We start from the raw sequence: 13365 nt of genomic DNA, 5'->3' as shown, positions 1-13365 counted from the left end.
ACGCTGCCTGCGTAAGTGAATCTGCAGGAAAAACCTTCGGCTTCTGACACTGAACTCTGACACCTGCAACAGGCTAATGCCCGTCCCTGGATCCTCAGGCCCCACAGACCCATTTCTTAGCACAATTTCAGCCAAACCTACCTTCAGGCTCTCCATGAGCACAGCTGAGGAGTCCTCCATGGCGGGAGGGCCTTGGGCTGCCCAGGTGCCACTGGGAGCGCTGGACTGGTGCCAGCTGCTCTCCGAAGAGGACGACGTTGCCGGGAGATAGTCCAGACCAAACCCTCCCATGGCTAAAACGGGAGAAATACAAGTTCAAAGGGACATGGCAAAACCAGTGCAAAGCAAATGCCATCAGCTGATGGCGTCTGATGGCTCTGCAGGAGCCTGGACCCCGGCACTTGCCTGGCTTATCTGTTTTCCAGCGGTCTGCAACTCTCCGGTCTCTGTTGTCCGGAGTCCCAATGGGTCCAAAGTTGGAGAAGGGAACAGAATTGTGGTTATGGGTAGGAGGGGAGCTTGGCAAGCTGCTGGGGTTGGAGGAGTGAGGAGACTGGCTGGCTGGTGTCGAATGATCTAGTGATTTCAAAAAAGGCAAGAGGAAAACAGTCAGCAGAGACAGCGGGAGCCTCCCCAAGTTTTCATTTCTGCTGCAAATTTTGCCGTCCCCCACTTTGCTCCAATGCTGAAGGTCAGTTTTTATTCCCTCAGTTACATGAGTGTAATGCAAATTCTGAAGTTCTGAGGGAAAAATTTACAAGCACACAAAACCCAGGAAACCTCGCGAGAGCTGCCAGGGCAAAGCCAGTTTTTCCCATGTCTCTTCAAGAACTTCTCTCAGACTAATAAACTATCTGTCTCCAGGCTTGACAAACCAATTAAAAATAAAAAAAATCAGATTGGACCTTGAGGAGTTTGCAAGTTTACAGCTCAAACTCCCAAGTCTGAGAATGTTTTAGACTTCTGTGAGTCTTTGTCTTATTTTCCTCCGTATTCTTCAGTCATTCATTTTTTTCCCTTTTAAATCTCTATATTATGGAATCCAGTTCTTCCTGCTTTTTCCAGAAAAAGCAACACTGAAAGTATCTGGATGTCTGAGTTAAAGCCCTACTCCCAAAGGGCTGTCAGGAAACTGAGTTAAAGAGATTTCAGGATTTAACACCTCCTACAACATTTATCCTGCTCAATTACTTAAATTAAAATCCAGGTTCTTACACGACATTAATTAGAGAATCTCCTCACATTTCTGAGAATATATAAAGAAAAACAGAAACCTTCAGAGACCTTGTCAAGCAGGTTTGGGGTTTTGTTGGGTTTTTAAAATTTCCAGTTACATATAACTTGCAGTCGGTTTAGAATTAACTCAAATCCTCTTAAATGACTAGGCAAGAAACACCACCCCAGTATTACCTGAGCTGGCTGGAAGGGATGGAGACCACGGAGTCCCTTCAAAGAGAGAATAGAGTGAAGTCTCCTGGTGGGCAACTGAGGGGGTGACTTCTGTTTTTGTGCTGGTATTCATGTTTTTCCCATACACCTCATTGAACATGCTGTTGTTTGGGTATCTTTCCTGAAAAAAAAAAAAAAAAAAGAAAACAAACAGAATGTTTAGGTGTTGGGTTTATTTCAAACACTGAGACTGTGTGAAGGAAACAATTCCAGATCAAAATATTTCCTAACTCCTTTTTCGCTGCACAGCCCCATCTTCTCTATTTTATTTAATCCATCACATTAAGTCCATCACACTCTGAATCAGGACTGATTTTTCCTGGCTGGACTGCAAAGCCTTCACAAAATCATTAAATTCCCAGTACTCAGAAAAATTGTATTGAGATCCCCGCTCCATTCTCTGGAAGAAAACAGGTAATTCACTGCTCAAGAAATAAAAACAACAGAGTTTTCAGTTCTTTTCAGTCTATTCCATGATTCTACTAAGAGCAAGGGGCTCATGAACTCAGCAAGATTCAACAGTACATCTGCACAGTTAGAGCTAATGAATTTGGGAAGACAACTGACAAAGGCAGAGATTAGGGTTGATACAGACTGAAATTAGGCCTCCATAAGGATTTCTTTCAGGTTTTCCACTGGTTTGACCACAGGGTCAAACAGCAAATGGCAGCAGACTGATTCTCACTTACCTGATTAAGAGAAAAGCCACTGAGGGACAGGAAAGACGATGACTGAGACATCAATTCTGATGGTTTTTCCAGCAGGGACTTCTTCAGAAATCAAAAAGGGGAAGAGAGCAGTTAGTCATCAGTGTACTGAGCAGGAGCAAAGTCTGTTGTCAGAAACTGCCAAAGTGGGTTTGGTCACATTTAAAACCTTCCATGCACTTTGGCTCCAGCACCCTGGAAGACAGGGGAAGCAAACTAACAAGTGCAGAGAATCAGCAGTTTTTCTAATAATTGCAATTAATACCTAAAAATCAACAAACAAGGCAACTGAGGGTCTGGGGCAAACCCCACTGCCGGAACAGCTTTTCAAATCCGAAGTCTAATACTCTGTCTGATACATCTGGAGGGAAGATTCCTGCCCAAAATCCCTTATGGTTGTGTGAAAACTTGCACAAATAGGACAGGATTCTTCCCAGTGATCAGAGGGCTCCTTCAGACATGATTATAGACTCTCGTATGTGGCTACTGATAGAGTATTTTTCAGTTTTGAGAGCAGCCCTGCTGTACAGACGTTCTTAGACAGCGAGAGCTGCCAAGTGCTGTGATTTTTTAATTAGGTTTAAGACTCCAAGTGTCATTTAGCACTCTCTCATTTCCATTATAAATTACTGTAGAGAGGAAGAAAAAAAAATGCAAGCCAAGCATTTAAAAGAGGTTCCCAAAACTCCCCTGGGGTTCCATGTAAAGATATTATGGGACATGACCTCTTCCATCATCTATGCCAGCCCCCCCTCATACAACTCTCATTTCCAGCATATTTCTCAGCTTTCTGTTTGGTTTTAACTATGACTAAGGAGTGAAAAATAATGTCTCTGAAACAAGTGTACTTAAGGAAGAAATGGAATCAGTTATCACTGACACAGAAACCAAAGAAAAATTGTCAAGCTTGGTTGGTGGACAACGAACATCACCAAATTTAGGATCACCAAAGCCATGGTATTAACAAAGTCATAAGTAAAACTGGGTGTGAACCAAATAAAGAGCTGTAGTCCTGTTCCAAATAAAAGCCCTCCTGCACTCGCTCCAGCTCAGCGTGTCAGATGTTTTTAAATTTGTTATTCAAACCGCAGAAACCTGACCTAGTGGTCCTCACTCACAATAGCTGGAATATCTTTGCTTTTACCCTGTAAACTTAAGACAAACAGTCTCATCTTCTTGGCAAGCAGCTCCCAGCTTGTTAAAGATTTTCAACGTGGCAGCTCATTGCTTTGAAAGCACGTTTTAAAAGGCAGACAGAATTCCCACTCTGCACATCCACACGGCTTGCACAGCGAAGGATTTTCCTTCCATTTGTCAGCAGACACAACAGGAGGAGCTTCAAAGGAAGCTGCTGCTGAAGCAGCTATTAGTTTCCTAGCAAAGTTGCCTAATGAGACAGAAATGAGTGTCTATTTTGCTACTGGCAGGTAAAATAACTGAGGAATAGACTTAATCAGAGGTTTTTGAGTCACGAATAATTCTTTGTTACTGCCACTAATCTGAGTTAGTAGGGTTTGTTGAACATGCTTGTAGCTGTACTAGAAAGGCACACTGCAATTTCAGAGGCAATTTATAAATTCAGCAGCTGTAAGACCCTCCAGCTAGTGACCTGGGAATGATTTAATACAAAAATGTAGGAAAGAAAAGCCTCTCAGTCTGTCAAAAATGACTGTATTTATATAAGAGTTACTGGTTATTTAGCCAGTTGCTTGCTATTCTCTTCCAAAGGTATCTTGTTTAGGGAAAAAAAATCTCCTCTGTATTTAGTGGGGCAGCATCCCCTGCCTCTATGGAATTATTACATGCAGATTATAATCACAGAATTGTAGAATGGCCTGGGTTGGAACGGACCTGAAAGCCCATCCCTGCCATGGGCAGGGACACCTTCCACTAACCCAGGTTGCTCCAAGCCCCGTCCAGCCTGGCCTTGGACAGTTGGGGCAGCCACAGCTTCTCTGGGCAACCTGTGCCAGGGCCTGCCCACCCTCACAGCCAGGAATTCCTTCCCAATATCCCATCTAACCCTGCTCTCTTTCAGTCTGAAACCATCCCCCTCTTGTCCTGTAACTACACCCTTGTTCTGGTGACTCCCCACAGCTCAATCTGTGCCCCACCCTTCCCCTTTATTACTAAGCCCATACAACTGCAAAAGAGGGAGTGCATTAAATGAGGCATCAACACCTCTCCTGTGGATTCTACTTTTCAAAAAAAATCAGTTATTCTGATTTCTGAGCAAATTAACAGGCCTGGATTTGGCCCAGGAGCCATATCGTGGGCCTCCATGAAAACTAGTTGAAGGGTGAGGCAGGGAATTGGACAGGAGGGATGAGGGAGAGAAAGGAATTTCACATTTCTTATCATTTCACAGAAGAAAGAGATGCCAGTTAAGAGTGAGAAGCAGCAGTATTACATCAAATACATACAAAGAGGCTTCGTCCAGGAAGAGAGGCGAGAGGCCCCAGCAGAGCTGGGTAAAGATCAGGAGGATTAGAGAAAATCAGCTCTTCCTCCTCCTCCAAGGCAGCCAGACTCTTTAACAGGTCCGGAGGAAGCAGAGGGGAGCTCTTGGGGTCCTAGTGACAGAAATGAGCACAGTGAGACAACAGAAGGCAGAAAGAACAGCCACAGACAGCAAGGGCAGGCTAAGGCAGAACAGGAGCCAGAACAGCAAGAGCAAGGCAGAAGGCAGCATGCAGGGAGTGAGGTGAGAAGGTGGAGGTGCAGAAGTGTGCTGAGAGAACTCTGAGCAGAAAACACCCCCAGGCACGTGGCCTCATGTGCACAGGGAGCTGTGTCACGCCACCAAAGTGACAGGCAGCCAGTCTGAATGAGTGCAGCGTGTGCTCCCCACTGCATCCACACACTCAACCTGTGGCCACATTCAAGGACATGAAATCTTACAATTATTCTACAGCTGACCTGTGAGTAATTTAGGTTTCAAGTAAAATTATTTTTTCTTTCCTCTATGAGTGAAGTTTAAATCCCACCAGACTTATTTCCCCTGGTGACAGCTGCTGCACCAGCAAACAGCTGACCAGACCACTGGGCCAAAAAAACCTGCCAAGTGCTGGTCCAACTGGACACCTTGGCTTTTGTGAGGGATATTTAAAGCACAAACATCACGGGCACAGCTTCTCTCCATACTGCACTATGCTGGCAAGGTTTCCCTTCTAGGAACAAGGATAAGGCTTTGACCCTCTTTCCATCTAAAAACCACAAGCTGGTATCAGGGTAGGGGGTAGATTCCTGTATATTGTCTGGCTTTTCTCTTGGAAGGATGAGCCAAGTGATCCCAGCTGACCTTCTCCAAGTCCTCAGTGCATTTACAGAGGCACACCACGACAAAAGGTTTTAAAGAGGCCTCTGTTTAAGTTTCCTTATAAACACCACCAAGAGCACTCACAGACAACTCCAACAATAAATAACACAGACTGCTGGTTTTAGAAACAGTAACATGAAGCAGCACAACTGTTTGAACAGAAGCAAAGTATTCCATTAGTGCAACCAGCAGCTAAGGAAGTAATTCAGCTCTCAGTGGTGGGATTTTCAGTAAAAACAAACAAACAAAAAAATCCAACACCAGACTGCTGCTCCCAGCCTCGATTTCCGGCCTCAACCTGACTGTTGCAGCCTGTTCAATTCACTAGAGGGGTGTTAAGAGTTCATCTAAAGGGTAATAATTCAACTGCAATTATTTGGATGGCTTTTATGGTTTTCATCAGCTGCTAGACAAGAATTCTCCCCAAAACTATCGGCTGCCACGTTTCTCAACCTGACAGACACAATGCAGAGATCGATGTCACATCCACACCGAGCAAGACTTCCACCTGCTTGAAACCAGACCTTCAAGAGACTGATCCCACACACAGTTGGGATGAACACATCACTATTTTCTGTAACCCCACGGTACCCAGGTGTCTTCTAAATAAGCTCACATTGACTGACTTGGGGGCCACGGGGCATTCCTGAAACGGGGAATTCCAGAGCCTAACTGGTTTTCACCACTCCCAGCCTGGATCTTACCTCAAAGGTCATCCTGGAGACAGCCTCCTGCTCGGAGCGGAAGACTCCCTGCCGCTTTCCCCTGCGGTCCATGTTCGACTGCTGGGCCATCACCCTGTTTTCAGCCATGCCATAGGAAGAGTCCCAGTAATATTCTGGCACCTTGACTTCTGAGGGGTTCTGGTTATATGGCTCCATTGGGAAAGGCTTCATTTTTTTCTCCAGAGGTTGCTGTTGCATCACGGGAGGCTGCAATGACTGTTCAAATAATTTGAGAGGGTCCTGGGCCTGCAGGTAATAGGGCTGCTTTACAGGCATGATCTTCCCCAGGGAGCCTTGGACTTGGGGGGGATTCCAGAGCTGCTTCGATGAGTCTGTCTGCGGGTACTGAGGCAGAGACACAGGATTTCACCAGCAGGGAGGAACAGTTAATGTTACCTGAATGCCAAACTGTCAGCCTGGTTCACGTGTGACAGCAACTCCGAATGTGTGTGTGATGTCCATGTTATTCACCAAAATGCTCCCTGAAGTCCAGCTTTATACTCCCCAGTCTAATACTCCCTAGTCCAGCTTTAAACCGACGGCCAAGTATAATCCTTCCTCTAATCCAATACCTCATTAACTTAAACCTATAAAGTAAACCTTTATTAAGGTATGAGCTGCCCAGAACACTGGAAGGGTCTCACCATTGAGTCCAGACATGTCAGAAGGGAGATTTTCCTCCAGCACAAAGTGTGTATAAATCTAAGAGCTGTGAGGGAACTGGCAGTGCACCATTAGCCAAGAGTGTGGGGGAAGGTTCCACACTCACACAAGGAAACCAGAAAGGCCTAGGACAGAAGTACCTGATCAGAAATATCACCTTCATCTCTTGCCTATAAACACAGAGAAAAAGCGTGACAGAAAACACATTCCCATTCCGGTACGTACCTTCCTCTCAGCTCCAGCGCCACACAGTCACACCCACCACCAAACTTCTGCTCCTTTTCAAATTCCCCCCAGAAGTTCACCATCAAAACACTCTTTAACCACGATTTTGAAAGGCAACCCAGGAACGCAAGTCTCAAACGCTGCCCTTTATTTTTAAACTAAGCTCAGCACGTAGCACAGGCCCAGTTTACCTGCTGGAATCCGGAGTGGTGCGGTGGGCTCTTCCCCAGGCCCTGCACAGCTTTTGTGGGGGACTGTTGTTGCTGCTGCTGCTGCTGCTGGGCCAGAGCTTGGACCTGTAACTGGCTTGCGGACTGTGCTGTTGCCTGAGCTGGTAAAGATGAGAGGGGTTGCTGGGAAGGAGGTGGTGTTTGCTGAGGTCCCTGGGTCATTGGCCCTGGTCCAGAGGGCCGTTGCTGGCTGTAAGGAATGTGGGACTGTTTCCCACCTTGCACCTGGTTTCCTGCAGGCGAGTGAGCTGTGGGCTGGAGGAAGGTTCCTGGGACAGAAACGCCACCCGGGAAGGTGTACCCCGTGCTCATGGAGAAAGCCACAGGAGGGGGGACGACATAGGTTGGAGGTGGAAATCCTGGGAAGAGATGAAAATGCGCCTTTAATTGCAATTTGGCAGAGCAGACAGCTCCCTCCAGAAAACATTTAGTGGGTTTTTTTTCTCCCTATGCTGTTCATTGAGACTATGAGGAAAGGAGGCACCAGTCTGCAGACATGCACTGTAACGTCCTTCCTCACCTTTGCACGTACATGGATGTGATCAATCACACAGGGATTCGGAGTTCTGGAGTTTTCTTGCAATATTCCAGGCACTGATAATAGTCAGCCAGAGAAGTGCCTCAGAGAACCATGTTCCCCCTCCTCCCATACCTCCATCTCAAAAAACTACCTTTTTCTTCACCAGTCTGGGGTTTTTGATGCATTATCCCCTAAGTTCCCTCACCTTCAAACACGTTTTCAGGGACTAAACTTCTGCAGGAATAAATAGAAGCAATCAATAAACTAAGTCTACTGCCTCCTCCCAGAGGATCACCAGTCTCTGGATTAATTTAGATAGAGACAGATGGTAAGCAAACAAATCCTCATATCCGCAAGATCAATTCCTTCCCTGCAGTTCACATTGAAAAGCCAGGTTTGGAAGGCAAGCTTTAATTCTCTGTGCCTCACAGGCCAGACTTTGGGCTGACTTTGGGACAGGGAAGATGTCCCGGTGACTTACATTGACAGACCTCGATTCCAAAGCATAAACAATCTTATTTATCTTGTTTCAATTCTGATATTGCCCATTCTTTACTACTTGTTAAGATTCTCAACGTGAAAATCCACGTTCATTAACAGAGCCCCTAACAACCACTACTGCATGGTTTTCTTGGCAGTCAACAATAAATCACACTCCAAAAGAACAAGGCAGATTACCTGGCCGGCTAGGGAGGGGAGGGAAGGCTCCTGGGTGATGAATGGGGATGAACTGGGAACTGCTGGCCTGACTTGGAGTCTGAGTTACAGGTGTTTTCCTGGCTTCAGACACTGGAGTCTTCCTCATCTCTGTCTGGGATTTCACCTGACACAAAAGAAAGTATGAAGGAATTAGATCGCTTTTCCTGTAATTACCCACATCACATCAAGCCAAAAAACAAACTCTCAGATTGGTTGAGGGACCATCTTTCCCCTAAGTAACTGGGAGGGGTTTGGAGCACAGGAACCCTCCTCACTGACCTCAGGCACGTTACCCTGTGTGTCCTCAGGCACTCCTTGCCTCGTAAAAGCACTCTAAGGGTTATCTACTCAGAAGATGCAACAGGTTCTTTCTCTAGCAAGAGAATGGGAAGCAGACATAATAATCCTCAAACCATCCAGAGAACTTACCACGCTGCTCACCTGCAGTGTTTAATAACAAAAGTGCAGATGCTATTACGCTTCTCCCAGGGCACTGCTTCAGCCTAACTCATGCCACTTACCTGCAGCACCTTAAAAAACAAACACTGCCACCTTCTTCCTAGGGAATTCTTCTCAGCCTAATGAAATTATTTGGACCCAGAGCACACAGGACAAACAGCAGAAGCGCTTAACCTCGTTCAGTTTACTGTGTAACTGCTGGGTGTTCTGTTGAAAGAGCTGCACCAGTTAAAGGCAGAGAGAAGAATGTAATGTAATGTTTACCTGATTCTGAGTCTGCTGCAGTCTGGGTCTTCCTGGAGAGGAAGACAGAGGGGAAGACTACTTTCCCTTTCTGTTCAGCTCAGCAGAACTGCCTGGAATGCAAGATGGAGCAGGCAGGAAAAAGACAGCAAGCAAGGAACCCGGGCAATACAGAAAGGGCCCAGGAGCAGACCTGACACCAAGCCTCAAAGGTGAGCGAAAAAAGGGCTGTATCAGGGACCACATTAAAAAAAAAAAAAATCCAAACCAAACAAACCAGAACTGGGGGGTTTATTTCAACATTTAGTGCTGCTGAGTGGAAAGGAGTTACAGGGTATTTTTTTCCCTGCCAAAATACAACAGTAAAGGGATAGATGCATTCAAATGTTTTCTTAAATTCTTTTTCAAATTGAATCTCCCCATTTGGAAATTATGGGAGCGTAGGGTTCTTTCTGTGCTTGTAAAACTGGGAGGTCTGGGTGAATTTCTGATGTCCCACTAGAAAAAGTCCAGAGGGAACTCCACGTTCTGGTTGATGCTAAACACCACAAACAATGCAACCCTTGCTCGTGCCACATCACTGACACCTTCACCCTCCATCACATCCTGTAAATTCTACTTACATTGTGCTGTCCCTTTTTTTCTCCACAATAAGCCCAATGTTTTTATAATCCACACCAAGAGCTGTGTATTGTTTTACAGAAATGTTGGAGAGTTCAAAGACACTCTTCTTTCCAAGGGATTTCAAAACAGGAGTTCTAGTCCATCGGAAACTCAAAGGTGCTATAACAAATTCCCAAAGCATGGCTTCCAAAGGGCTCTCTGATTTACAGTTAACTTGATAAATCTAATTACCTAAAATGACTAATCAAGACAGACAAATTTCAGTTGCTTCCTTGCTTCTACCTGATCTCACCTCTGAAGTGTCAATGCTACCAAACATTTAGTCCCACAGTGGTCCCAAGTGACTTAAGAGAGTTGAGATTCAACCTACGTCATGTCCTGCCTGAGCATGCAAGTTCTCCACTTATCTGCCAAGCAGGACTGATTTGTTCTGTGTAACATTCCTCACATTTTTGCTAAGCAGGAGCTGCAGCATTTTCAGCAACTAAGCTCGGGAAGGCAATGAACTATGGAGGAGATAAAGCCTGGTATTTCCAGGAAGGCCAAAGCAGAGCACTAACAGTCCACCAACTGGTACAAAAACCAATTCCCAGAGTGGGGGGAAGGACTGGAAAAATAAGTCCACAAGCTACATAAAACAAATGGCACTTCTTTGGATTAGCTGCCATAAATACAGCTGATGGAACTAAAAAGTCAACATTAATTTCTACTGAAGAAGAGGAGGATGACCAACCGTATCAGAGCAGATTCTGCTACTGCTGGGTTTGAAATAAGTTCTTCCTGGGTTTGTTGTCTCTTAAGATTAAGAGAAGCAAATTTCTGATAAATAAGTTATTTTCCCTATCTAAAAAGCTACCTTTATTTCTCAGATCTGGTGGGGCTTTATCAGCCTCAAGTCCTTACTTTGCAAGACAGGGGCACAAAAACCAAAACTGGGGGTTATGCTCAGGCCTGCAACCACAACCCAGACACGTTTGACAAAGACAAGTAAGAAACCTGCTATTCTAACTCACCTGTGCTGGTTTTCAGATACCAGAATGGCACTCAGCGAGTCACCAACAATTCCCACATGGTTTCTGCCGCCTTTTACAGTGACCCTTTGCCCTCCTGGATAGGACCCTCTGCAAAACCAACTGAATAATGCTGCCAGTTCAGACCTTCCATTTCATATCCCTGATGTTTAACGGCAAATAATCAGGAGGAGAACAAGAAGAACGATCCAAGAGTCCTAACACCACAAGCTGGAAAGACTGCAAGAGATGGTTTGTCTAGCCTAGGGAAAACACGACCTCAATTACACAGGACTCCAGGGCAGTTGCAGAGAAGTATTCTGCAGACCTGTCCTGGGCAGCAGTGATGGGCTTACACAGAGGCAAGGGAGATAAAGTGCATTAGGAAATAATTTCCACTTGCAAGAACAATGAAGAACTGACACAGTTTCTCTAGGGAAATATTAGAGTGTCCATCACTATCATTAAATGGTCCCAGTCATCACTGGGGGAATGACTGAGATTGTGCAGGTACAGATCAGATCAGCCCTGAAACTCTCCACTCTTTTTTACTACAACTCAGTGGTAAGTCAGACCAGTAAATTCACTGTTTACCTGACTTTGTATGCAATGCTCACAGAAATAGAGCAAAAAGCATACCCCTAAAAAAATATAGCTGATAAAAGAGCAGCTGATGCGAAAATCAACAATTTTGAGCAGGTTCCTGAGCACAGATTTACGATTTAAGAGTAGTGTGGCTCTCCTTACTTCCACAGAGACACCTGACCCACAGTACAGAGGATCTTACTCCTCCTATCCTATTTGGTGTTCAGTTTGTTGGAAGTGCACAAGTCAACCAAACATGCAGAGTACCCAGTTCCTTCTCAACAGACCACAGCATGGGTGAGGCATGACTGCAACCTGCCCGTGTGAACAGCCTTGGTGGCCTCAATGATTTGTGGAATGGGTAGAAGTCTGAGGTTTTTTTAAGACAGTTAACATAGCAAAACCACCTTTCATTGCTCCCTCTCCTTTTCTCCCCAACAAACTGAGACAGCATCAAGGGAAAGGGCAGAGACCCCAAGATCACCAATACCTGGCCTTTGAGGCAGAAGTTTTATATTTTTGTACATTAGCTGCATTAGCAGTGCCCACAGTGAGACCTCAGCTCTACCACACTCTCCACAGGCAGCGCCTTCCCCGACACACTCGTGGTACCTCCTCAGACACAGCATCCCTCCGAGCTTACCTGAACTGCCACGTTCTGCTTTCCTGCTTCCTGCATCTTATCCAAGCCGCATTTCTTGGGCTCATTCTTCCTTTTGTTGTTATCCTTCTTCCCATCATTCTTAGTGGCCACTATCCCTTTGCTAAAGTCCCTCCTTTCCCTCGCTACGTCTTTGGGGGGGTAGATGCGCCCTTGCTCCCTGTTCAGCTCCCGGGGCTTGATGTTCTCTTTGAACGTGACCATTGGCTTTTCTCCTGCATCACAGTTGTTGTTCAGGCTTCTGCCAGAAGACAGAACCGATTTGAGTCCAGGGCTGCCATCGGCACACAGCGGCTCTGCCGTGGATGTCTCCTGCAAGGTGAGGCTCTCTTTGGCTTCACTAGGGTCCTCCAGTAACAGCTCCGGGATTTCTGTCACAAACAACAGCTTTCCTACCTCGTTTTCACACTGAATCAACCTGAGAAAGAGAGGAATTGAAAAGCAAGTACAATTAACTGCATTACTTATCACAGTCAGTCCACGAAGCAATGGCACGCTGACCCACAGAACACGCTGTCAGTGCTGTCAGCATCCAGTACTCACATTACAGGTAATTGCTGCGTTGAACAGAGAGAAAAATAACACTGAGCTCTGGCCCCTGTGTTACCTCAGCACATGGCAGCAGGGAAATACAGCAGGTACTCCAATTACCTCGGCTGATTATCAGCAATCCATTTGCCTGTGAAGATCAGGCGCTGCTGCCGTATCCGACGTTGCTGCCCCTCTTTATCTCCTGTAATTGCCTGGTGGCCTTTGGAAAAATCCAAGTTCCTAGTGTTGACACAGGAGAGGGAATATTAATTCCACAATTACCCTCTGCAGCATCGTATTTCTTTAGAAATACAACATGCCAGCATTACTCTATTAAAAGCTGTAAACTTTCAGCAGGAGTTACTCAAAATGTGACTGTTAAAGAGAGACGTCCGATATACAGTTGTAATTTTCTTCTGGTAAGATCCATCTACACATTAAAGAGGTTTGGTAGGTTTTTTTAAATAACAAAAGACCAGAAGCTCATCTGAGTGATAACCAAAATCAGAGAAATAATAGTTGGGTGAATATATCTAATATTTTTAGTCAGCATTTGTGGATGATGTTAGGTACAGGAATACAGTTAAAAACAGAGTAAAAACCAGCAAAGAAAAATCACATCAAGCAGGTTTCATGCAAAAGCATTCCTTTTCTCACTTCTTAAAATTTTCCCCTTCCATTCATAAGTCTGAAGGCTACAGAGTAAAACCAAAAA

At 45.3% G+C, this 13365-nt stretch overlaps 1 protein-coding gene across 5 annotated transcripts in view; it reads right to left on the bottom strand.

Moving 5' to 3' along the window:
- SMG7 (SMG7, nonsense mediated mRNA decay factor) overlaps positions 1-13365 on the bottom strand; it is a 44052-nt gene that overhangs the window by 2541 nt on the left and 28146 nt on the right. For 3 of the 5 annotated variants that reach the window (XM_027900506.1, XM_027900505.1, XM_027900507.1), the window contains 10 exons: positions 12771-12890; positions 12102-12537; positions 8517-8661; positions 7280-7677; positions 6180-6545; positions 4580-4729; positions 2139-2219; positions 1411-1570; positions 406-576; positions 142-293 (listed from right to left, as the gene is read on the bottom strand). In XM_027900506.1, coding sequence (XP_027756307.1) covers positions 142-293; positions 406-576; positions 1411-1570; positions 2139-2219; positions 4580-4729; positions 6180-6545; positions 7280-7677; positions 8517-8661; positions 12102-12537; positions 12771-12890 — 2179 coding nt within the window. The remainder of the gene's footprint in view (positions 1-141; positions 294-405; positions 577-1410; positions 1571-2138; positions 2220-4579; positions 4730-6179; positions 6546-7279; positions 7678-8516; positions 8662-12101; positions 12538-12770; positions 12891-13365) is intronic. The other 2 variants (XM_027900508.1, XM_027900509.1) reach the window with 2 other exon arrangements.

This window comes from Empidonax traillii, unplaced genomic scaffold (assembly GCF_003031625.1).
Source record: "Empidonax traillii isolate 1590-97213 ecotype Southwest subspecies unplaced genomic scaffold, ASM303162v1 scaffold734:size1267433, whole genome shotgun sequence".
NCBI classification, from domain to species: Eukaryota; Metazoa; Chordata; class Aves; order Passeriformes; family Tyrannidae; genus Empidonax; species Empidonax traillii.
The sequence above is the reverse complement of the archived record's forward strand: the minus strand, read 5'-3'. Positions and strand labels throughout refer to the sequence as shown.